Source organism: Talpa europaea (assembly GCF_964194135.1).
Source record: "Talpa europaea genome assembly, chromosome: 3".
Lineage (NCBI taxonomy): Eukaryota > Metazoa > Chordata > Mammalia > Eulipotyphla > Talpidae > Talpa > Talpa europaea.
The window spans coordinates 11,011,187-11,034,861 of record NC_140069.1 but is presented as its reverse complement, the minus strand read 5'-3'; the positions used below and the strand labels follow the sequence as shown (position 1 = coordinate 11,034,861).

Genomic DNA, 23,675 nt, shown 5'->3' with positions numbered 1-23,675 from the left:
GAGTGGGGTGCACGGGGTGGAATGTACGTGATCTCTACGTGCTGAAAATTTGGCATTTTTTTAAAAAGCAGTGTTAAATTTTTTCCTGATTATAATGATTTACTACGCATTAGAAGAAATTAGCAAATGCAGAAGAGTATAAAGAAAAAATATGTAATTTCAATCCCTTAGGGGAAATTAAAACTGCTAATTATTTTATATTGCATTCCTCCAGTTATACACACGCGCGCGCTCACACACACACACACACACACACACACGAACACACACACTCAAAAACAGGGCCACATGGTCTTGTGTCCTTTACCTTTGCTAAATCTTACGAACACCCTGGCATGCACACCTTGGTGAACTTTTGCACATACAGCCGACAGGTAAATTCCGAGCAGTGGAAATGCTGGAGTCCAGCACAGGTAAACGTTCTTCTGCATCAATCAAGCCAAACTGCCTTTGACAATGGACAGGCAGTTTACAAGTCCACTGACAGGCATGAGGCCCATTTTGCAAAGGCTTCCAAGCACTGGGGCCCAATACCTGACTTTTTACCAGTCTTGTGGGTGGAACCTGCCATTACTGTCATTTAAACTGTGTTCTTGGAACATCTTTGCAAATGTTTCTTGGCCAGTGATACCTCAGGCCTGCGCTAACTTCCTCAGTCATTTTACAAAAGGTCACTGATACTCTTTACTACTGCTTACCCTCCTGGGTAGCTTTGTGTACCGAACATAATCCTCCAGGAACAGAAGGGCACCCACAACATCTGCAGGCATTTCAGGTATCTTCTGGCTGCAACAGAGAAGAGTCTAGATCAATGAACCACTTTGCTCATAGTAGCCCCTCAGTCAAAAACCTGAGGACTTTATAAATGGCAGATTATGAAATTAAGTCAAAGAAGTGACAAACCTACAGAACATCCTCTTGATTCTTGAGTCATTCTCACTCCTATATCTTCAGAACAGAACCCAGAGGACAAAATCTAAGCTGTCCCGAGATTCCTAGGGCCTCCTCAATACGGCCTCTGGGTCTGCCTAGACTCTTCCCCCTCCACCCACTCGGGACCTCGTGACTCCACTGCCAGGTCCCTGATACAGCCACACTTCCCCACCTCGCGTCGCTGCAGCTACATTTGCTCTCCACATTTCTTTGAAAGCAAATTTCCGGTTATCGTTCCAGTCCCAGTTTGGACGCTTCCTACAACGTCTCCCTCTCCAGGCACATGGCCTTTTCTCAGGCTCTCAGCCAGGCGTCCTGGGCTCTGAGATGCCACATCTGTCCCTTCCCAGGGGCCTTATAATGTTGTGATCATTACACTTTCATTCTTCAGAATCCCCATGCCCTGAGCAATTTTCTGTTTTTCAATTGTTCAAAAATCTGCTGTTTGAAGTAAGCTGATCACATCTTACAATAAACATCCAGAGTTGTTTGTTCAAACCATTAACAGAAACGGGGACGAACTGGCCCGATGGAGGCTCATGGGAAGAAGATGCCAGAATTTAAGAAGAAAGCAAAAGCACTAAGAACCACTGGTCTGCAAGGGAAGTGGAAAACCTTGCCCTGTAATCTGAGCCACTTTGCACCCCCCAGAGTGGAGGAGGGTAACAGCCCCTCTGTTCTCAGGGGTGGGTGTGGCTACATTTGGAATCTTGATACAAGTTTGGGAAACAGCATTTGAACATGGTCAATGACAAACCAGGGTCCCCAGAAGTAGTCACCAAAGGGTGAGCAGCCCCCAAACCCCAGCATGTCAGGAATAGGTGGAAGGGGTTTATTTAGAGAGAAGACTTAGGGTAATCGCTGACATGATCAATTTGCAGGGATGTAGCAAAGAAGGGAGCCTGCATTCATTCTGTCCCTTTCAAAGGGAAAAAGGGCCCAATGAACGTTTTCAGGGGTGCGGTATAATTTTCCAGTCATTGCAATCAGGAGCTTTCTAACCGGGAAAAGGACAACTCCGGGGTACACCTGAGGCCTTGATTGTGCTAATGCGGGAGGCGCTTGGCAGCGTGGGCACGGGGCACGCATGAGTGGGCACACCTGAGCCTGGAGGCCGAGGCTATAAGGGCAGCATCACCCAGAGACGGCTGCGGGAGAGAATGGCTACGGCGAGGTGGCTACGGCGGGAGGACAACGATAGGACAAGTGACTACAGAGAGGCAGGACCACAAGACGATGCAGAGAGAGCCCGAAGAAAGAGCAAAAAGATTTGCTGGGGGCTGGGAGGCCTGCCAGCCTCCTGGTTCCCCAGCCCCTCTGCCTGCCCTGTGCCTGCCTGCCTCAGAATGACTTTCCGGGGACACGTGACAGCCGATCATGCCCTTGTGGGAGATAAAGTAAGTGGCTTCTGAAATCACATCTGATCAGCCGTGCCTTGTGAGGGAGGCCTTGGAAGGTCCTTCTCGTGAGTCAGTGTGTAAGTAACACCGGAAAAAGTGACCAGATGGTCATCTTCCAAATTTTGAGCATTAAACATGACAATTTATTTAGCCAGATGGACCCTTCGGGGAAGTATGGAGGGAGGCGCAGGATCCAGCACCTCCTGCAAACAACTTCTTTTCCCTATCCCAGAAAAGTCGCATTTGGGTACCAAAAAGAATGAAAGGTTTATAAGGTGTGTGTCAAACAGCAGCTGTGTATCATGAACGCCGGGCACTGGGCTGTGCCCAGGGTGTGATGCTGACGGGCTCCCTGACTCGCAGGGGAGGGTGTGGAGCCATCAGTCCCTGGGCGGCGGCCCCACTGAGCCTGGGCTCGCAGGCCCGAGTGCTGCACCAGCACCAGCCCGGCACAGGAGTAGGAGCAGGTCTGCACTTCTTCCCCCAGGGGGTCACCAGGTGGCCGCTACTCAGAGTCATGGATTATTCTTGGAAAATCACCGTGAGTGCAGTCCTGGGGCTCACCCCCCGCCCCCAGGCTAAGGACTGCAGACCTTACACTGCCACAGAGCAGGAGCTGTGCCCCGATCCACTTTACAGAGCAGGCGTGCAGCCCGCTCCCAGGTCTAGAAGGACACAGGGAGTTGGCCTCCAAGGCTTCCAGTCTATTCAGTAACACGAACCCAGGTATTCCCGGTTGGCCTCCGTACCTCGTACACTGCTCCACTGTGGAGCGGATAAACTGGCCGATCAGAGCCAGGAACTGCTCCGTGTACCGGGAGTGGAACTGCTTCAGCAGGGTGAGCAGGCCCAGGACGAGGGGCGGCCAATCCACGGGGTCAGCAGGCTTCCGGCAGACCATTCCTGCAAGGAAGGGAATGTTACAGACGACGTAGCCCGGTGACCTGCTTGTTGTTGGTGAGGTTTATTCTGGTGGCCGAGCAATCCGTACAAAGAACTGCTTGGTTGGATACTAATCTATGGGCATTACCTGTTGGAAACAAGGTCATACAGTACCTAGGTTTTTGTTGTACTGGAGTTTTGGCAACTGGGCGATCAAAAATAGAAAGTTGACAATTGGAAAGTAGGGTAATCGCTTTGTTGTTATGTAGATCTGCAAAAAGAAAGAAAAATATGTTGGCTTTTTCCCATTGCATGATACCCAGCATACATTTTTCAAATGGAAGTCTTTCCACCTAAAATGAGGATGGTTCCATTAATGTGCTGCCTGTAGAGTTGCTGCTGTTGTTGATGTTGTTTTAAAGATTTATTTATCCAAGAACTGGGGTACTGGCCAGAGATGGGAGGGTGAGGAGTCACCAGAGACAGAGTGGGGAACAGAACAGGCAGGCTGACTGAAATACACTGCTGAGGGGAGCAGCGGGCGAAACAGGAGAGGTCTGCTGTGCCATGTGGGTCACCTCCCTGGTTGGCTATCGAACTTGTGTGCTGCAGTGGCTGCAGACAGCTTCATAGTGCTGAGACTTAACCCCTTGTGCGCCAGGAGGGAGGCCTGCAGAGTTTTATTTAAACCACTCTGTGCAACATAAATCACTACGGTATAACAATTTGTCCTTCTGGGAAGGGAACAATTTGCTTAGAGAGTAGCAGCTACCTTCTGAATCCTCTTAATGTCACTAACAGGGAAGGTGATGAGCACGAACTGGAGGGAAAAGGAAAACAGGCAAGATGCAAACCCAGGGAAGGGTGGAGGGAAGCAAAGACGAAAAGGCAGAAAGAAAGATGGCAAAGTTTTAGTTGCTATTAAGGTTAATACTCTTTTTCAAAAGCCAGGGAGCCACAGACATTTCAGAATTTTGCATTTTACATTATTTTAGAAAGGTAAAAGAGGATCTTGGGTAACACCCTATAATTAAAGTTACTAGTATTTCTGCATCAAAATAGGAACCATCACAGGAGAATAGGCAGCTTGCCCCAGTTCAGGACAGATTTTACCATCAAATGAGATCTGGTAACAAGTTATAAAAACTTTTAGTTCTAGGAGGTTTTTTTGTAAATCAGAATCGCAGAAAAGAACTGGCAGCCCGGACTGTGACCACGACCACGGTCAACCGCTGAGGGAAGCTTTGAGCGTGAAGCGTCGAGGCCGCCAGGCAGTCCCGGTTCAAGCACCAAACCCCAGACAAACCTAAACTCCTCTGTTACAGACACCACATTTTTCACTTCTTAATGTGCTCTGACCAACAGGGACCACCTGAAATCCCGCAGCCCTGAGTCAGGCAGGGAAGGGGTGTGCGGCTCCTTCATGTGGGCAAGAGGAGCTCCGAAGGGTAGGGGCTGGATAGAATGGAGCCTGGTGGGTCTCAGCACGTGACCTGCCAGCTGGGCCCAATCACTTCCCACCGCACCATGGGGAAGCTGAATCAGTGACCTTGTTCAGCGGGTTATGAATGCCAGCTGCCTCCAGGTAGGCTGTGATTTCGTATAAGAGTGTGTTATCTTCTTTGGGGTAAGGAAGTGTTGGGTCCTGATAATGGGCTTCAATATCTGCCAGGAGGGCCCTAGAGGAAGGAAAAGAGGGACAAGCATAAGAGTTTAAGTGAATTTATGCAAAAGAAACACAGTGATGAGTCATCTTCTAGGCCCTCAGTTTCCTCACCTGTAAAATGAGGTCTTGATCCTTCTAATTCTCAATTTCCAAGCCAGTGACTGGCTGTAAGTGGAGACTGTATGCTAGAATTCTAATATAGATCCTGAGCTAGAATCACCTAATCTTTTGGCGTTAACCCAAATCAAATGCTATCGCCACTCTAACTGTTTTGAACAGTTTTCAGTGCCTATTTTGTCAAAAGCACTGACTTAATGACCGAGGAGCCTGGATTTTTCAGTAGAAGGCTTGAAATAAGAGTGAGCGGCTGTGGAGGTGAGGATGACTGTATTCTGCGACATGTTCCCAGAGCCAGACAGGTAATCCTGCACTTCTGAACACCTTCAGTAACTGACAATTAGTGACTCAGTTGTATGGAAAGCAGGTTTGGACCTGATAATAATTGCTTTCTCAATCTGTGCAAGCGCCCAGCATAATGGGGTGGGGGGAAGCAAGGGAGTAAGAGGAGAAGTAGGGGAAGCGGGAGGGAGAGGGGCTGGTAGGGGGATGGAGGGAAGGAGGGAGCGAAGGAGAAACACTAAGGAAGAGAATGTTGCAGACAGATGGATGTTGAAGACCTGATGGATGAATCCATAAGGGCACCTATAAATTCAGGCATGTTTCCTACCCCACAAGAGCTTCAAAGCACAGGTATTGGAGAGATGGGGAGGCTGCCTCGTGATGAACAAACAGGGGCTGCTGATGGCCGTTTCTAACGCTGGCACTTACTTATTGAGATTCTCCAGAGCAGCTGCCAGATGTTTGGAGTCAAACCGACAAGAGTAATTTAATTCGTTGGCAATCTGCTGTCTTAGAATCTGCATCTGTCCGACCTGTGCACAAGTGAGAGAGAAACAGGTAGACCATAAGGACTTGCAAAGTGACAGTAAGGAGGCAAACATTAGGGTGACAATGTCCTGTTGGAAAGATCCTATCATCCTATAGAAAAACTTAGGGGTTTCATGGACTAACACCAAGGCTAAGACCAGCAACCTCCCTGATGACTGGACATATCCTAAGTCAATCTCCTTTAAGTCAACACAACACATCAGTCTTAACTTTTTGTGCCAGTAAATGTCTTCTGTTCTATTCTCGGAAAGCTGCTCCTAAGATTAGTAAGGGAGACAGGAGGACTAGGAATGGAAGGCTGTCTTATGCCAGCAAGGTGGAAATGAGCACATTTCTCCTGAGTTGTTGGGAACAGAGAAAAGAAAAAAGAGTGGCCTTCTCTAAAAGCAAAGAAAAGGTATTCCCTTGATAATGGCGTGTGTAACAGTTGAAAGTGTTAAATAACCTCACTTGTATTTCTTTTGACTATTATTCTTACTAGATTTATTCTCCTTAGATGACGAAAATAAAAGTCCATCCAAAATAATGCTATTTTTAAATAAGAAATTTTTGTTAATTAAAAAAAAAGTTCTATAAAATTAGACTACAGCAAGGCCAAGAAAATAGTGGCTTCTTCACAGGCTACTCAAAAAATGTCCCTTCAATTCTCTATCTGGCCCATACAACTCCTTGCTTAACTCTAGATACTCTCTCAAGAACTCCCTTGAACATACCAAGCTAGAGAGGGAAACAAAATCAGTTTGAGATAACTTGTTCTTAATTAAATCATGTTGAATCTTGATCACCAGCATTTTCTTTGGTGCTTGCTTTTGCAAACCTTTTATATTCTGAGGTGCTAAGGAGCCTGGGAGGAGGATGATAAGCTCTTTCTCCCTATTTATTTGCGCATTTAGAGATCTTTACATTGTCATTCTTTCTCCATGATTTCTCTAGGGTTGCACCAACCAATACAGCAGCCACATGTGGCTATTTATAGAGTCGACTGACTTCTTTTTTTTTTAAGATTTATTTATTTATTTATACAAGCATTGGGTACGGTCAGAAGCGGCGTGGCAGGAGAGGTCTACGCGCCATGTGGGACCCTCGCCCGGTGGCCGGGGATTGAACCGGTGCTGCAGAGGCTGCGGGCAGCTTCGCAACCCAACGCTCAACCACTGTGCCACCGGGGAGGCCCAAGAGTTGGCTGACTCTCGAACAACCTTTCTTAACACTCCGCAGATACCAGGGGGAGAGACAAAAGCCCAGCTCCCACAGCACCTTAGAAGCGGTTAGGGCCTAGACGAACAGAGCTTATGAAATGGACTGAGAGAGGGGGATTCCAATTTCATACTTTCCTCATGTGAAAGCCCCTCTGGTCAAAAGCCTTTTCAAAAAGAAACAGTTTTCTTCATGAAAGGCAAATAACAAGCCAGTGAAAAGTATAATCCAGTGCTCAGCAGGCCCAGAAAGCAAGATAAAGAACAAGTTTAGAAATAATGACCAACTATTGTATTTTTTTTTTTTTAAAAGATTTATTCATTTATTTATTTATACAAGCACTGGGTACAGTCAGAAGGGCAGGAGGGTGAGAGAATTCACCAGAGCGGGGAGCAAAGCAGGCAGAGGGACCAAAGTACACTGCTGAAGGGAGCAGCGGGCGGCAGGAGAGGTCTGCACGCCATGCGGGACCCTCCTCCGGTGGCTGGGGAGCAGCCGGGAATCGAACCGGCGCCGCAGAGGCCGCGGGCAGCCTCACAACACAGCGCTCAACCGCTGCGCCACCAGGGAGGCCCAACAACTATTATATTCTTGTTTTGATGACAAAAGAATGGCTTTTTTTTTTTTTTTTTTGCACAACAAAGTTATAGGGAAACAATAATTTCAAAAACAGCATCGTCCCCCTCTCCCATAGCATACCTTCATTATAGCCTCAAGATAAGCCGTCCAAATCTTCTGCGTTTTGGCAATGGCGGAAAAATAAATTTTATTCGAATTTGCTGAAAGGTTAAAATAAATTTTCTATTCAGTAAATTTTGAAAGCCTACAGTGCTCTCTCCACCTCAGATTAGTTCCAGAACACTTACCTACAATACCTTTTAGGGGGCTGACAGCGTTCATGAGGGTTTTTAAGGTATCCTGCACAGTTCTGTCTCTAAGGATAATTTTCTGAAACATACTGAGGAAATTCTGAAACAAGAAGGCATGAGCAAAAACCCAAACATAGTGAATAAAATAAATAAATGCCCCAGTTAGCCAAAATGCTAGCAGAACACAGACAGACCTAAATCATTCAGCACATACAATGCTAGGCGTGGGATGAGAGGGACACAGCAACTTCCAGTTCCTGTGAGAAACATCCCCTGTTGGGGGGAGTTGCTGGTTTCAAAGGGAAGTTATCTTCCCAAGATGAAAATCTCAAAAATAACCTACCCACAAAAAATATGAAGAAATTCAAGTTTATTTTTAGTTCTTAACAACCAAACAGGAATCATACATTTATGCCTGATGTCGTAAGCATGGAGAGCGAAAAAGACAAAGTTAAATGATCCTGGAGGGCTGTCAATGTTGAGAATAACTGGCATGGCTTCCAGTGGGTGTTGAAGCCTCTCAGATGCCAGGCTTTCTGGTTAGGCAAATGCCATGTCATATTGCTGGAGCGTTCACTGACTGTGGCTACAGCTTTCTCTAAGCTTGCTATGACTGAACCAAGATAGAAGGCATCTGTAGATTTCTACAGAAATGATGCTTCCATGCAAGATTTTGAGGCAAGGAGGAAGGCTGGTCTCTTTCAGAGGGCAAAGTGATTTTGGAGCATAAAGAATTTCCTCAGATTGACTTCCAAGGACATTTGTCATTGACCTGTGTTCCTGAACTTACAGAAAACATGAAATTGGGGCTAAGAAATAGTTCCTCTTGATAAATAGATAATTAACACCACCACCAACAAAAAAATTGCTCTCTCAAGGGAGCAGGAGTCACCCACTTACCTGTAACTCCTTGACAATCATAAAGCACAGGAGCCTGTCTAACCCATTCAGCCCGAAGGTCCCCAAGGTAGTCTGGATTTCTGAGAAGAGGCGACTGCTGGTGACTTCTTGATGAGTTTTCATGTCATACCAAGTGTTCAGCTGGTCAATGTGACATGTCATTCTAAAAGAAAGATGACACAAATTCAAAAGCTCAAGGCAGCTCAGAATTCATTTGTGAGAGGTGTGAGAGACAACAGGATTCAGGGGCAAATATGGAGGATTCCCTAAGCATACATACCAACACCTGAGAACCATTAAAGTGATGGTTTAAGGGTGTGGTGCAGGAAACAGGCATAATCCTCTATAAAATGAGAGGACAACAGGATTCTCCAAATATGGAGAACAGCAGTTGCATGACTTGTGTTTAAATAACCTCTGCAGCCAGGCACCCATTCTAGCTCATGGTGAGCGCCCAGTAGGCCAGGAAGATAAAATTTAAATTACTTTTTTTTTCTGCCCCATGCTATATCACTGGTTTGATTAATCCATTTCTACTGTGTTAGAGACATTTTGACAGGACAAGGTTAGCTTGGCTGTCAGGATGGAAGACTTTCCAGCTTTTTCTCTAAATTTCTAAAGATTGGGGCCAAAACAGAATTCTCATCATCTACATTTTGGTAAGAAAGTAATTTTGAAGATTTATTTATTTATTTATTTATACAAGAACCAGGGTATAGCTCAGACACGCGGGAGGGTGAGAGGATTCACCAGAGCCAGAGCGGGGAGCAGAACAGGCAGATTGATGAAGTACACTGCTGAGGGGAGCAGCGGGCACGGCAGAGACTGCGGGCAGCTTTGCAGCCCAGCACTCAACTGCTGTGCCACCAGGGAGGCCCGGTAAGAAAGTAATTTTGAGTTTTGGTGTCCTATCTAAAATTTGGAACTATGATGACAAAGCCAATTCTTTCTTCCCAGTTCTGGCCATCAACCAATGATTCCTTTCAGACCCAGGAGGGGGATGATGCAAGGACAATAACCGGCAGCATTTAGAGTCCACCTTCTGTGTCGGGTACCATGCTAAGACCTTTCTGTTGTGTTCTCGTTCATCCTCATGAACGTTCTGTGATAGACAAGCCACTTGCCTCTCATATTACAGAGGACTAAGCCTATTTCCTGCACCACATCCTTAACCACCACTTTAAGTGTTGGCATATATGCTTAGGGACATATGTTTGGAAATTCTACTGTCCACAGTGTCCAAGGTCCCACAGAACTCACTTTGGGTCTGTGATCCTCAAGATTTCTCTGCAGAGTCGACCAATAAACGTTACGGACTCATCCACAGGGGTAAACTTTGGTATTGGAATATGGGTGGACTGGTACATACTTTGCCAGTCCTGAATCTGGAGAACAAAACCATAAATATTTAGTACATCTTTGATAAAGTATATTAGTTATCTTTCCCCAAATAATCTTACAAAGATAATATTGCATGAAGAATGACAGTAAAAGCAAAAAAATAAAATAAAAGCACTTTGGTTTTGAAAAGGAAACTTAAAACTGCACTGATAGCTTTCTCCAGAAATGCCTCATATAACATTTTTGAAGAAGAAATATGTGTCAAAAAATATCTAAGAAGTGAGAAGAAGAGACATAGGAACTTCTTATGAGTTAACATCAGCACAATATAAAACCCCAAAAATATCACAAGGTTGGAAGTTGCTGAATCTTTCAATAATGTTATCTGAGTCATTTCCCTAACTGAAAACTTAGACTGGCTCATTGCTATTTATGGACAAAACCAAATTTGTTAGCCTGGGCTCTTAAGAATTCAGTGCTTACAAAACCCAGTAAAAAATGGACAAAGCACTTGAGTAGACATTTCTCCAAAGAGGATAGCCAAATGGCCAGTAAGCACATGAAAAGATTCTTCACATCACTAGTCACTGGAAAATACAAATCAAAACCACTTTACACTTGGTAGGATGGCTATAATTTTTGTAAAAAAGAAAACAAATATTGATGAGGATGTAGAGAAACTGGAACCCTCAGACACTGCTGGTGGGAATGTAAAACAGTGTATGCGGCCTCTGTAGAAACCAGTTGGGCGGTTCAAGGTCAACATGAATGACCCTGCAACTGCTCTTAGGTACATGCTCTAGCCAAGAGTAACTGAAGTCCGAAGTCTTCGGAATTCTCCATCACTGGGATCAGATTAATGGCAATTCATTGCTGAATTCTATAGCCAGCCATTTCATTATATCTGCTTTCTCCTTTGAACTATAAGTTTCCAAGAGTGGACGGCAAGCCCACTTTTCTGCCACATCATGACTTCCGAAGGTATTCATGACTATTTGGTACTTTTGGAGTCGTAATAACTATTTAAATTACCTTTCTTGTTGGCACTTCTGAGGTTTAACGCATGTATTCTATATCTCAGAAGTAACACCCACAGTCAAGAATTTAGAAGTCTGTTTAGATACCTTTGTTCTTAAGAAGTTATTGCACTCTTGTTCTACATTATAATTTATAATACGAGATACTTCTTCTTGCCAAATCTTCAGGCCGTAGATGTTGACGTAGTCCTGTATGTATTCAAAAGAACGATGGAAGCCATCCATGGTGGCTCCCAGCTCTTTCAGCTTAGGCATCAGTTCGCTTGGCTGTGCAAGAGGAACAAAAAAATATTAGAATGTCAGTCATCGAGATCTGTGTTAGACTCTTAATGATACCCCACCTGAGAGACCACAGTGACAGCTGAGGAAGGCTTTGGAAAGCTCGTCTCCTACATCTATGATGAGTGGTAAGTGATGAGAGACAGTCAGCACAAAGCAGGTTTCCCTCATTTGGGAAGGAAGCCTCACACAAAAGAATATAAAGCGTGAAAGGTGATTTCTCACACATAGTTTGATAACATATCTAGTCTTAAAACACTTAAAATGTTTTCAATTGAATTTACTGAGGTGAAAAATATGCTATATAGAGGGCCTCCCCAGTGGTGCAGCGGTTGAGCGCTGGGTTGCAAGCTGTCTGCAGCCTCTGCAGCGCCGGTTCGATCCCCGCCCCCGGGTGAGGGACCCACATGGTGTGCAGACCTCTCCTGCCGCCTGCTGCTCCCCTCAGCAGTGTACTTCATCACTCTGCCTGTTCTACTCCCCACTCTGGCTCTGGTGAATTCTCTCACCCTCCCGTGCCTCTGACTGTACCCAGTGCTTATTGTAAAATTATTTAATAAATAATTAAATAAATCTTTTAAAAAAATATGCATTTAAAAAAAAATATACTATATAGAAATTTCAGACCTGTTTCTATTTCTTCTGGGAAAAATGAGCACATTCTCTAACAGATGGAGCAAAACAAGGAAAAATGACCACATTCTCTAACAGATCGTTCCTATCTGTTCTAGGGTTAGCAAAGTTTGTGCTCTATGAAGTGACTCTGAATCACAGATAACAGGTCACGTCTTAAACCTGGGGTCAAACAGGTAAAGGAAGAAGGACTGGTTTTAAAAAGGTTTTTTCGATAATACAAATGGCTCACAGTCCAGAATCCAAAGGCATGCCAGTTAACGTACTGGACATCACTTATTAGATATACTAGGCAGGAGGAAAGGACTTGATCCCTAGAGTCAGAGGCACCAGCCCACTCTGCAATGTGGAGAGAGGAAGGGCAGATGCATTTTGGTCATGGGGTACCTTGGCTCTCGGGTTGAAGATCAATCCCCTGTGCAGAGCAAAAGCAACACGCTTTACTAGCTCCTTCCTGATTCCATCTTCCAGCAGCTGCTTTGGATCCACCTAAGTGCAAATAAGAGGAAATCAATGCAGCAAGGAAAAGTTCAGTCTTGAAGAAATCCAGAGGAAAGATGGCTTCCGGGGGAGCACTTTGCTACCTTATCTCTTCGTGGCTGGGGATGTTTTCCTTTGTCTCTCTTTGATCTTACACAGCCTGGGTAGAATCATTAAACCTGTCACCTCTTTAGGACTTGGTTTATCTTCTTAAAATTCATGATGATAATTTTACAACATGACATTTCAAAGATGGTGGGTATAGGATGTTTTAAAATGCTTCACATTTCAATCGTTCATTAAAAGTAAAATGTATCTTTTCTTACCATGGAGGGGGGTGGGGGAATGATTTGATTTCCACACATCTTTCCTCTGGACATTCTCTCATAGCACATTCACTCCCACAAGTGAACTCCATTTTGGGAAATGTAGGGTAAGCGATTTAATCAGGCTTTTTATCCACCAGCCTCTGTGGCTATCACCTGTGGCCTTGGTTGTGCAAATGTGGGGCATGGGCATGGGGCACGTGTGCCTGCTTGTGGACACCTGGGGTATGGGTGTGCTCATGTGTCAGTGCACACCTGAGCCTAGAGGTGGACTAAAAACCGCGGCAGTGAGAGGGCTAGCAGAGTGACTACAGAAGAGGCGAGAACAGGAGGCGACACGCAAGAGCAAGCCAGAGACAGCCCAGAGAAAGAGTGTAGAGATTCGTTGGGGGTTGGAAGGTCCTGCGTCTCTGGGCCCCCCTGCTTTGCCTGCCCGTGGGCTTGCCACTAGGGGTAGGATCACTGCAGACTTAACAACTCTCTTTTCTTTCCGCATTCCGGGAATGCTGCCTGTAATTAGCAGATTTGCTTTCTTACTCTAGTGCCCTATCAAACTCTATAAGCTTATTTCGATGATTGTTTTTCCTGTAATGAGAAAGCTTTTATTTCCTAGAAGACAGTCTCCTATTAAATCCCTAAAACATCAAATCATTTCAACACTCCTTTGAACTCCCTGAAATGTCTTCCCTTTAATTTATAAGGAACCATTGTTTTCAAAAGTCACAAAGACAATTGATGGGTTCCATCTGCGTCTGGTTATGTTCAAACTTCAAGGAAGACAACGGCAATGAAAGTTGCACAAATACAAGTCAGAGAAACATGTTGGGCGACAGCATGACAACCAGCAAAACCTAAACTGTGGGGCAAGAACAGGCCTCGGGTGTTTTGTGACAAGTCACACACTTTCTGACAAGGACTTGGGTCCTGGGCCATGTGATGGCAGAGGCTCTGTCACTGCACCAACTGAACATGTAGGCCTTGGCTTCTTTAGCAGATAAATTGTAAGGAAAGAAAACCTGAAGATTGAGAAACAGCACTTACATCTCTAAAGGGGCTGTCTATACTATTGTGTTTGAACATTTATTTTTGGATGGTAAAACTATTAACAGAAGGTGATGTCAGGCCAGGGCACGTGTAAGCTTGTTGAACGGATTCTATTACTATTCCAGGGGGACAGTGGTGTTTCTTGTAGCACCTTTCCAGAACCAAACACTAAAGTTCTTTTTCTATTTAGGCGCATTTCCTATATTTTCTTGAATTTTACTAACAGAAATGTTGAACTGGCAATATAATTTTTTTAAAAAGTCAAATATTCATATTCCATTGATGTCACCTAGATGGAAAATAAATCAAAGCACTAAGGAGTACATGAGCGGGTACAGCACTAGTCATTGTAAGATGGCAATTATAACAGCAGGGACATGCCACTTTACACCCCTCGGGAGAGCAAGTATTAGAAAGTGGCAAACATGATGGTAGACATGCAGGAAATAATCATATCAGAAGGCAAACTGGCAATATCTAGGCAAAGTAAGAATAAATGTGGTCTAACACTCAATGACCTACTTCTGTGTAGGCAGACTGCAGAAAATTCTCGGACAGGTTTTCTGGGGACATGCTTAGAGAGCCATTTGACATTGTTTAGGATAATGGGGAGCATTACCTTGATGATGCCGACCAGGGTTGTTTTCATCATTAAGATGCCTTCAGTGAAAATGGAGATCGCGTGAGTAAGCTTGGCCACCTTTAACAAAGGAAAAAGAGGTCAATGATGTTCTTTTTGTAAAAGACCTATTATGTCTATGGGAAGCTAAAATAACTAGCTAATTGTTCTAGAATGGGCAAGAACAACAGGGGTGAGTGGGTGGCTTTAGGACACCTGTGTTGCAGGCCTGGTCAGAAGTGAGGCTTTGTGGTAGAATCGAAAGATCCCTGTTAGATGTGCTGAGGGACTGACGTTAAACTTTAACCTTTACTGATCAACCTCCTCAGGTTTCTTGTGTGTAAAATAAGGGCCGGACTCATTGATATGGAGGAAAAGGCTCTCAGAGACTCAGAAGGCTGTCTCCTCTTAATGCTTCTACATTCTTTTCAAGCAAAACCAGGAGATGTTAGTAAACTGGTGCTGTGTTTTTGAGTTAGAATACATGTGGAAATTAGGCACTTGAAAATCTCAACTCTGACTGCAAGCTTTGGAGGTGAGGCAGAGGACATGAAATCAAGACAGAACACCACATTTTCCATTTCACTTCATTTGACTTTTTACTTCCTCCATGTTAAGTTTGGGGAGAAAGGTAAGCAAACAAAGAACAACTTCTGAGGCTGCTTAAGTATTGAGTGGGCTTAAAACGCCTGGATGGAGGAAGGGGGTTCATAGAATTTGGATTATCTTGAGTCACTGTTTTGATCCTCGATGCAGGTACTTGAACGTGAAAAGTCTAGGCGTTGTGGCCCAAAGAGAAAGGCTGATTCACCAAGACTGTTCAAAACAACAATAGCCAGTGGAGACCCATGTCTTTGAGAACAGCGTGCCAGGCAGCCCTACAGGCCCCCAGGACAGTGCAGTGAATAAAGCAACGTGGTTCTCATAATAAGGTGAAAAAACAAATCACAATCAGTCTGGTGATCTGGGGATGTGGACAGGGACACAGGCCTGTGATATCTCCTAGATTTTGGTGCTAAGTACCACGTGGCAGAAGTGAAGGGATACACCACCTCATATCGTGGGCCAAGCTGAGCGTAGTCCCTCAGCTTGTCCTTGTCCAGGCGGGTCGGCACTTCAATGATATCATGGGTCTGAAGCTTTATGATCTTTAGAAGAGAAGTAAACATGCTTTCTGGAATGATCTGCAAAACCTTAAGTAAAGTAGAAAAGAGGGAATAACTGAACATATGAAAACAAGAACAAGAGGAAATGATACACTGACTTATTTTTCTCAGCAGATAGGGGCTAGGACTACAGTAAGGCAGTGCGTGTACAGAGAGAAAGGCTCAGGGGCTTAGATGATTTGGACACAGAGCTACATTTCTTCCAATAGAAATTGTTCACAGCTTAGAAAACTCATCTTCACAGAAATGCTGCAAAAGCTGTATCCACTTCCACCTTCCGAATCTTGAAAGAACGAGGTTCGGCGATGTTAAGTCAGGTGGTTGCAGAATACTCAGCTATGACATGGGACAAATTTGAACGCAGGTCTGTCTGGCTCCAAGCTGAACTGTGGTTATTGAAACAAGGATCAAATCTTGTTTCGAGCTCTGGCTCTTACTTTGGAGAAGCCACACAGAGCCGTTTCTGTTTCTACACCTAACAAATGGGGGTTAGCAGCACCAAAATTTAAGGAATAGGTATTAAAAAAATTGGTGTAACAGTTCTTTGAAAGACTAAGTTTATTTTCAGGTATGCAAATTTAAGGAATCAAATTAATAAGAGCAAGGAACATGGTGTGCTTCTGCAGGGCCCCGGGCCCACCTCTGGTATTTAAAACAACAGATCATTTGCCAAGGAAGCCACCACTGCCAACTCCACTGCGATGCATTTCTTACCTTTCTCACATAGGACACCAATTCACCAGAATAATATTGAGAGACGCTGAGGAGGTCAGGGCTATTTGCTTGGTTAATACGAAGAAGAGGAAGGTCCAGGGCGGAGGCAAGCTGGAAGGAAAGTAAGATACATCTGTTTCTGCTTTAAAATGTCCTAGAATTCTTTTCAGAAATGGGTTTCCTACAACAAAGCTCCTGGCTTTACCCAAGGAACGACAACAACCACTGGGCTTCATCAAGGTCATGAACAGTTTCTGATCATGATACAAGTTTTTAAAAATAACAGTCATCTGCTATGACAGTGGTTTTCACAATGTGGTCTCTGAACCAGCCCATGTCCAGGGAATTCTCAAGTGCTCGTTTGGGGGCTGCTGGGACGCTACAGAAGACAGATACTCCCCTGTGGAAGGCAGACTTTCCCTGATGGGCCGCCGCCTTTAGTCCAGTCTAAGGTGTCACTACATGTTAAGAAGTGCCATTATGCCTGGGCCACTCAAAGAGAAAAACATGTTGATAGCTAAGCTAAGACGTGCTGTCAATTATAAAACCTCCCAATTACAATTGTTAAAATAAGAAGCAAAACAGAAAAAATTTAAAAAGCCAAAAAAAAAAAGTATTAAAGAACGGAGACAGACGGCATATAGATTAGATGATAATTTTGTCAGAAGACACTGAGTAAATTATTTGTTATTTATCATGATCTGAAATTAAGCTGGGAATGGCCGGGCCCGTGCCCTGAGCCTTAGAGGAGACCCCAGTTTGTAGCAGAGGTTACAAAATAAAGAATTTTTTTAAAAATGAGTAAACGAAAGGATTTAGTTCATGTCTAGGGAATAAAGAACCCACTGGACTCACATTTTTAGCCTACTGCCAAAACTTTTGAGGAATTTATTTCTTCATTTAAAAACGATTTTCTGTAAGACACTCTAACTTTTATCATTAATTCAAACCACAAATACTTGCCATCTTTTGAAACTATGCTCTTATGAAAAGACTGCTAACAATTTTGGATATAAAGTGATTCAACTTTCTAAAAGGATGAAATCTTGGACTGAATGAATGAGACATAGTAGGTCTCACTTAATATCATTGATTCTTGGAGTCACTGATTCTAGACTTTACACGTTGATTTTACATGTATAACCAGAGCAGGTGCTTGGATACCACTGTCTTGTTCGTGGTTGGCTAGGATCCTTCTTTTCTCATCAATGAAACCGCATGGGAAGGTGACACTGGAGGACCCAGTGCTGTGACACAGGCCAGTCCTTCACTGGTGACAAGTATCAAAGATGCTCACACTGGTTTTTGCTCACCTTTAGGAATGTGGCTCTGAGTTTAGTTACCATGGATGGATTTGCTCTTATGCTCTCCTGCATGATAAATGTGAAACTGTAAAAAGAGAGAAATGGTAAGGAGATGTTGGTGGTGGCCTGCATCAAGGGCAGATGTCAGGCAGTCCATGTTACCTGTCAATTAACTGCCAAGCAAAAGAAAGGTCCCCGACGATCTGCATTGTGATCAGGACCTCCTCTTTAATGTTGATGGTTCGGATCATTTGGTGGAGAAACTTGCGGGTGTCAGCAAGAAACTGACATACTTGCAGATTTGATTCCAGTTGGTGAAATTCTTGAACCTGTATCACACAGACACATTTAATTCTGAATTCTGAATGGTCTCTCGTGTTTGTTTTTCCCTTGAAAAGCACTTCAAATACTGCTATATACTAACAATTTCTTGACAAAATCCTTCATCAGAGTCCTCTGATCTTCTTCCCCCTTCGCACCCCGCCCTCAGAGTTTATAGTTTTTGTTCCGATGATTTTGTTTACTTTCCATTTTATTTATTCATTTTTAAAAAAGATTTATTTATTTATTTATACAAGCACTGGGTACAGTCAGGAGCGCGGGAGGGTGAGAGAATCCACCAGAGCCAGAGCGGGGAGCAGAGCAGGCAGAAGGACCGAAGTACACTGCTGAGGGGAGCAGCGGGCAGCAGGAGAGGTCTGCGCGCCATGTGGGACCCTCCTCCGGTGGCCGGGGAGCAGCCGGGGATTGAACCAGCGCTGCAGAGGCTGCGGGCAGCTTTGCAACCCAGCGCTCACCCACTGTGCCGCCGGGGAGGCCCTACTTTCCATTTTAAACCTAGTTAAACACACAGCTAAAATTTTAAGAGTGTGGAGGTATAATGATTATTTTTGGGGACATAATCATTTTTGACTACCTAAAAACTATTTTTTCAACATATATAATACTTATAAGCATATAATCATTACACAGCCATGTTCATAATGTTCATATTTGTATATTCCTTACTAGGAATATACACTAAGTAAACACTCTTTATGAAGCTAAAAATGATAAACATAATGCCATTTTGCTTTTGCTTTTATACCTCCTTACCAAGATGTTCCTATATAGTTGTCATAATTATTTCTCAAAGGCTACATGTTTTCACAAATTGAAATTAACATTTGCTACTATTCTCTTCATGCTGGTTATTTAACCATTTCTCCAACTTCAGGATACCAACTATAGCATTATAGTGAGCACATTGATTCATACTGCTTTGCTTCTGATAAAATATTCTCTTAGATATATTTCTAAGAGCAGACTGCTGGGTGTGTGAAAGGTACAGTAAAGATCCAGAAAGTGCCATCTGAAAATATTTCCTTACCTCCTCCAAAGCTTGGATCAGCTGCACAGTTTTTCTGCCTGCGGCAGTTGAATCATCATAATTTAAAGACAGTATTTGTTTTGAGATCTCTCTGAACCAAGCTTGAAGATTTTCTGTTAACACAGAAAGAAGGAAAAACAAATGAAATCCCAAAATTCTTGTAGCTGTGGTTTAGAAATTTAGTTAAATAATCTTTTACAGATCTAGTTCTAACTCAGAGCTTCTCCCACATGCCTTGGAGAATTCCTGGAGGAATTCTCCAGGAATTCTCCAAATAATAACAAAATACCAGGGCAAATGACCCAACAGAGGACAGGAAACTGTCAACATAGTAGCTTAGTCTATAACATCTGTCAGAAAAGGTTTAAGGGCTGGGGAACAAGTTGTACACAGGTCTGGGCAAAGGTGACAGAGGTGGTGGGAAGGAGCCGGGAAGGAACTGAAAAAATGTGACACAAACTTACTGTGGAGACTTTTCTGGGGAAGTGAGGAAGCAAAGATCTGGGCAGAGATTTAGAGAGGTGGTTTGTAGCCAGATGAAGGGACAAATAGGAGCAGAGGCTTTGGGGCAAAATGATAATTACATTTCTTGGAGGGCAAAGAGGATACCGACCTGTCAGGTGTGTGGGGACTGAGTGGTGGGCTGGGGGGACAGCGGGACAGTTTAGGGTGTCTCAGGCTTTCCCAAGCCCGTCGGCATTTCCCATAGCAGAGATAGGCAAGGGCACTGACCTGCTCTGAGCCTCCCAGTGTGCTCAGGCAAGGTTCTAAGCTTTGTCTCGCTCAAACTTTATAACAGTCTCTGCAGGTAGGAATTTTCCATTTCCTGATACAGCAGCTGACTCCCTGCGACAGGGTGTGTGGGGTTACCAGCTAACTGATGGAGCCAGAATTTTCACAACTGTCTGTGCACATTCCAGGCTGGCTCTTATCACCTCACCAAGTTGATGCCTAATGGGTTTGTTTGTTTTATCAATGGTATGACATCATTTTATTTTTATTTATTTATTTTTTAAAAAGATATATTTATTCATTTATTTATTCATACAAGCACTGGGCACAGCCAGAAGCGCGAGAGGGCGAGAGAACTCACCAGAGCCAGAGCTGGGAGCAGAGCAGGCAGAAGGACCGAAGTACACTGCTGAGGGGAGCAGCGGGCGGCAGGAGGGGTCTGCGCGCCATGCGGGACCCTCCTCTGGTGGCCGGGAAGCAGCCGGGGATGGAACCGGCGCTGCAGAGGCTGCAGGCAGCCCTGCGACCCAGTGCTCAACCCAGCTGCGCCACCGGGGAGGCCCGGTATGACATCATTTTAATAAGAGCACTTTAATAAGAGCACTTAAATTATTTCAGGAATTGACATAATTGTAATTGTAAGGATTTTTGTAGGACTGAGGGACAGCTATGGAGTAGTGGAAAGAGCACAAGATTTGGAGGCTGTGGTGATCTGCTAGCTCCCCCTGGGCCTTTGCTACCTTTGGTAAGCGATGACATTTTTAAGCTCTGGTTCTCTCAAGATAAAGTAAGGATAAAGATGTTTATCTCACTGGGTTGAAAGGATTAAATGAGAAATATTTATGAAAGTACTTCTTAAGCTGAAATATGCTAGTGAGCCAGAAAACATACAAAATGGTTATTAAGAATGACCTCTGAGATGATGCTGGTATTTAGAAGTACCCAAAGAGAGCAGAACAGAACTAAGGGGTCTTACTGGTAAGACTGTTACCTGTGGTTCTTTGTGTTTTAGTCACAGTATGGTGAGCTGGAATACATGCTGCCAATTTATATCATATTATTAAAAACTGCTCAACTTTTTCCAATAGGAATAGTAATGTAATTTGGAAATATATTTTAGATTATCCACTCAGCATCAAATAAGTTGACAAGAGCCAAATACAGTAATCACATACTCATTAAAAGTAAGTTTCTAAGTGAAAAGCTGTACTATAAGCAAGTCTACTGTATAACTAACTACCAGATATGAGTTTGATAGTTAAACATTAAACATTACGAAACTTATTTTATCTGTCACCATTCAGAATGGTCTTTCAGGGGTAGTTTGAAAGGTTCCTATCTATATAAAAATTAGAAGCAGTACTACAATTTTCCTATAGACAAGATATCCTATAAGGCGCAGGACTAAAATCGTTCAAGTATCAATAGATGAGGTAGATTTAATTTTTAAGTCTGCAGAGTCTCACTTCTGCCACTAGGTGGCAGGTGCCTCAATGAAAAAGAACCAACTACTACTAGAAGGATCTTAGATATTATCTACATTAAAAGTTATTTAATATTCTTCGGGGCAACATCCTCCTGAGACTGTGACAATTCTACCCTCCCCTCCCAGATACATCTCAGCTAATATCCTCATCTGCATATTCTGGTGGTTGGGAGGGATTATTACTCTATTAAGACTATGAACTTGAGTTTGAGAACCCCCAACTTAGTCTAACTTCGTGTTTCAAAGAAACTTGAAGTCCAGAGAGCATATGACGATTGCCCACGAGAGCACAAAGCTGGAGCAGCACAACTAAAATCAGGCCTCATTAGTAACATTTTGGCTCACACTGAGGACAACACAGGCCTTTCACCCTGCTGGTTCTCAGTCATCTGTGCACACACATCAAACACACCATACTTGCTCCTCAGCAATTACCGTTTTTCTCCACTCTGGTGAGAGGCTTCACTCCTGAGAAGACATCCGCAAGCTCGGTCATCCGCTCAGAGCCTTCCTTCTTGTGATGCTCCCACTTGGCTTGCTTCTCTGAAAGCATTTGCTTGAACATCTGGTGAAGCGACAGGAGAGATTCATTTGCTGAAGAGAACATCCAGATTAGGCAGTTTACTAAGAAAGCCTGAGTGAAATCCACCTCATTACAAAAACAGAGAACAACAATGAACACTACGCTGATCTGTCTCTGAGGCCTTTGCTACTTTATCCAAATGAGGGGGCAAGGTGGGGCCTGTCTCAAAAACAGTGGTCCTCGCAACTGCACAGAAGCATTACCTGGAGCCCGTGAAAGTTTTCAGACTTTCCAGTCCCTGAAGACTCGGGTTCAGAAGGTCCAGGTAGGCCCAGGAGTTAGCAGTTGAAATACAGCATTCAATTTGGTGACCGCTGTGCTAAGGTCCTTTCTGGGCCACAATTTCTCGATTCCCATTTACTTAGCCAGGGGAGGTTGAGCATTATCTTGTCTAATGACTGGAGAATGAGTCATTTACCTACAAAAGTGCCTTCTTGTTTGATTGCACAGTCCTTCTGTTTCTCCATCCCCTCCTTTGTAACACTTAAATCTTCTAAAGGGTTAGGCAGAGGAGGAATGGTGTAACTCAGAGTTGGTTTTTTCCTTGAATAGAACTTAAAAAACATATTGAAGGTATGTGACAAAGCTCCTGGGAGTTTATTTCACTGGGGTCCTAAGAGGTTAAATGCATGCAGACTGGCCTTTCTCTTCAATTCTTTCGCCAACATCATAATGAAATTTTTTTTAAGATTTATTTATTTATTTATACAAGCACTGGGTACAGTCAGAAGGGCAGGAGGGTGAGAGAATTCACCAGAGCCAGAGCGGGGAGCAGAGCAGGCAGAAGGACCGAAGGACACTGCTGAGGGGAGCAGCGGGTGGCAGGAGAGGTCTGCGTGCCATGTGAGACCCTCCTCCGGTGGCCGGGGAGCAGCCGAGGTTCGAACCAGCGCTGCAGAGGCTGCGGGCAGCTTCGCAACCCAGCGCTCAACCGCTGCGCCACCGGGGAGGCCCCATAATGAATATTGAACCATGAGCAGGGGGGGTAGAGAAACTGGCTACAGCTGAAAACATGAGGCTGAGTGGAGTTTTGTGTGGCTAGTGGAAGAGGAATTTTAGTGATGAGGTAGGATGACTAATCAATGATATGACGCGTAATAGAATGAGGAAGAGTAAGGATTATTTTTAGAGCCCCCCCCCCCCATCTTCTGCAGTGCTTGGGATTGATCGCTGGACAAAGCAGCAGGAACAGCAACAAATTACCCTGAGCCTTCCTTATACATCCAATGGTTTTATGTCCTTCATACACTCGTTCACAGGTTGAATGCAGGTTTCACACCTTGTAAAATGGGAGAGGGGTGGCCCTTAAATTGAGAAGTATCTTTATGTAAAGATTAGAAGAAACATGGCCCAAATAATATATTTAGAGGCGAATGGGAAAGTGAGTCTAGAGAAAGTGGTAGAGGAGGAGGGTAGGAGAGATGAAAACAATACAGGTTAAAGACCTAGCTGGCATGTGTCAGAAACTCCAAGACATCATCGCTCCATTGTTCGTATTGTTATTTTCTATCAGGCCTTTCACCCCTTGAAGAGGCTTCTGCAGGCTGCCTCTGTTCTCTCTCTGCCTGAATAGACAGAAGGGAGCTGCCTACTCTTTTGTGACATGTCCTGATCACGATTCATGATTAGAAACACTGGCTTGTTTGGGCATGACCTACACTGTCCTGATTTCCACTCAACAACCCTCCGCTGTGAAGTCCTGCGTCACTGGAGTTTTGGTGCAGGATCCTAACTGGACTGTGGACATCTGTGCCTGGTAGGCAACTC

The 23,675-nt window shown here is 44.2% G+C and overlaps 1 protein-coding gene across 1 annotated transcript in view; it reads right to left on the bottom strand.

Moving 5' to 3' along the window:
• The window catches only part of WASHC5 (WASH complex subunit 5), a gene marked incomplete at both ends in the record, with an annotated part of 43,952 nt that overhangs the window by 404 nt on the left and 19,873 nt on the right, over positions 1-23,675 (bottom strand). Inside the window, 18 exons of the mRNA XM_084229783.1 lie at positions 699-786; positions 3,083-3,236; positions 3,390-3,486; positions 4,765-4,894; positions 5,710-5,813; positions 7,726-7,805; positions 7,893-7,995; positions 8,796-8,958; positions 10,056-10,180; positions 11,261-11,440; positions 12,473-12,574; positions 14,555-14,635; positions 15,607-15,747; positions 16,435-16,545; positions 17,748-17,823; positions 17,901-18,067; positions 19,108-19,220; positions 21,761-21,890. Coding sequence (XP_084085909.1) covers positions 699-786; positions 3,083-3,236; positions 3,390-3,486; positions 4,765-4,894; positions 5,710-5,813; positions 7,726-7,805; positions 7,893-7,995; positions 8,796-8,958; positions 10,056-10,180; positions 11,261-11,440; positions 12,473-12,574; positions 14,555-14,635; positions 15,607-15,747; positions 16,435-16,545; positions 17,748-17,823; positions 17,901-18,067; positions 19,108-19,220; positions 21,761-21,890 — 2,145 coding nt within the window. The remainder of the gene's footprint in view (positions 1-698; positions 787-3,082; positions 3,237-3,389; positions 3,487-4,764; positions 4,895-5,709; positions 5,814-7,725; positions 7,806-7,892; positions 7,996-8,795; positions 8,959-10,055; positions 10,181-11,260; positions 11,441-12,472; positions 12,575-14,554; positions 14,636-15,606; positions 15,748-16,434; positions 16,546-17,747; positions 17,824-17,900; positions 18,068-19,107; positions 19,221-21,760; positions 21,891-23,675) is intronic.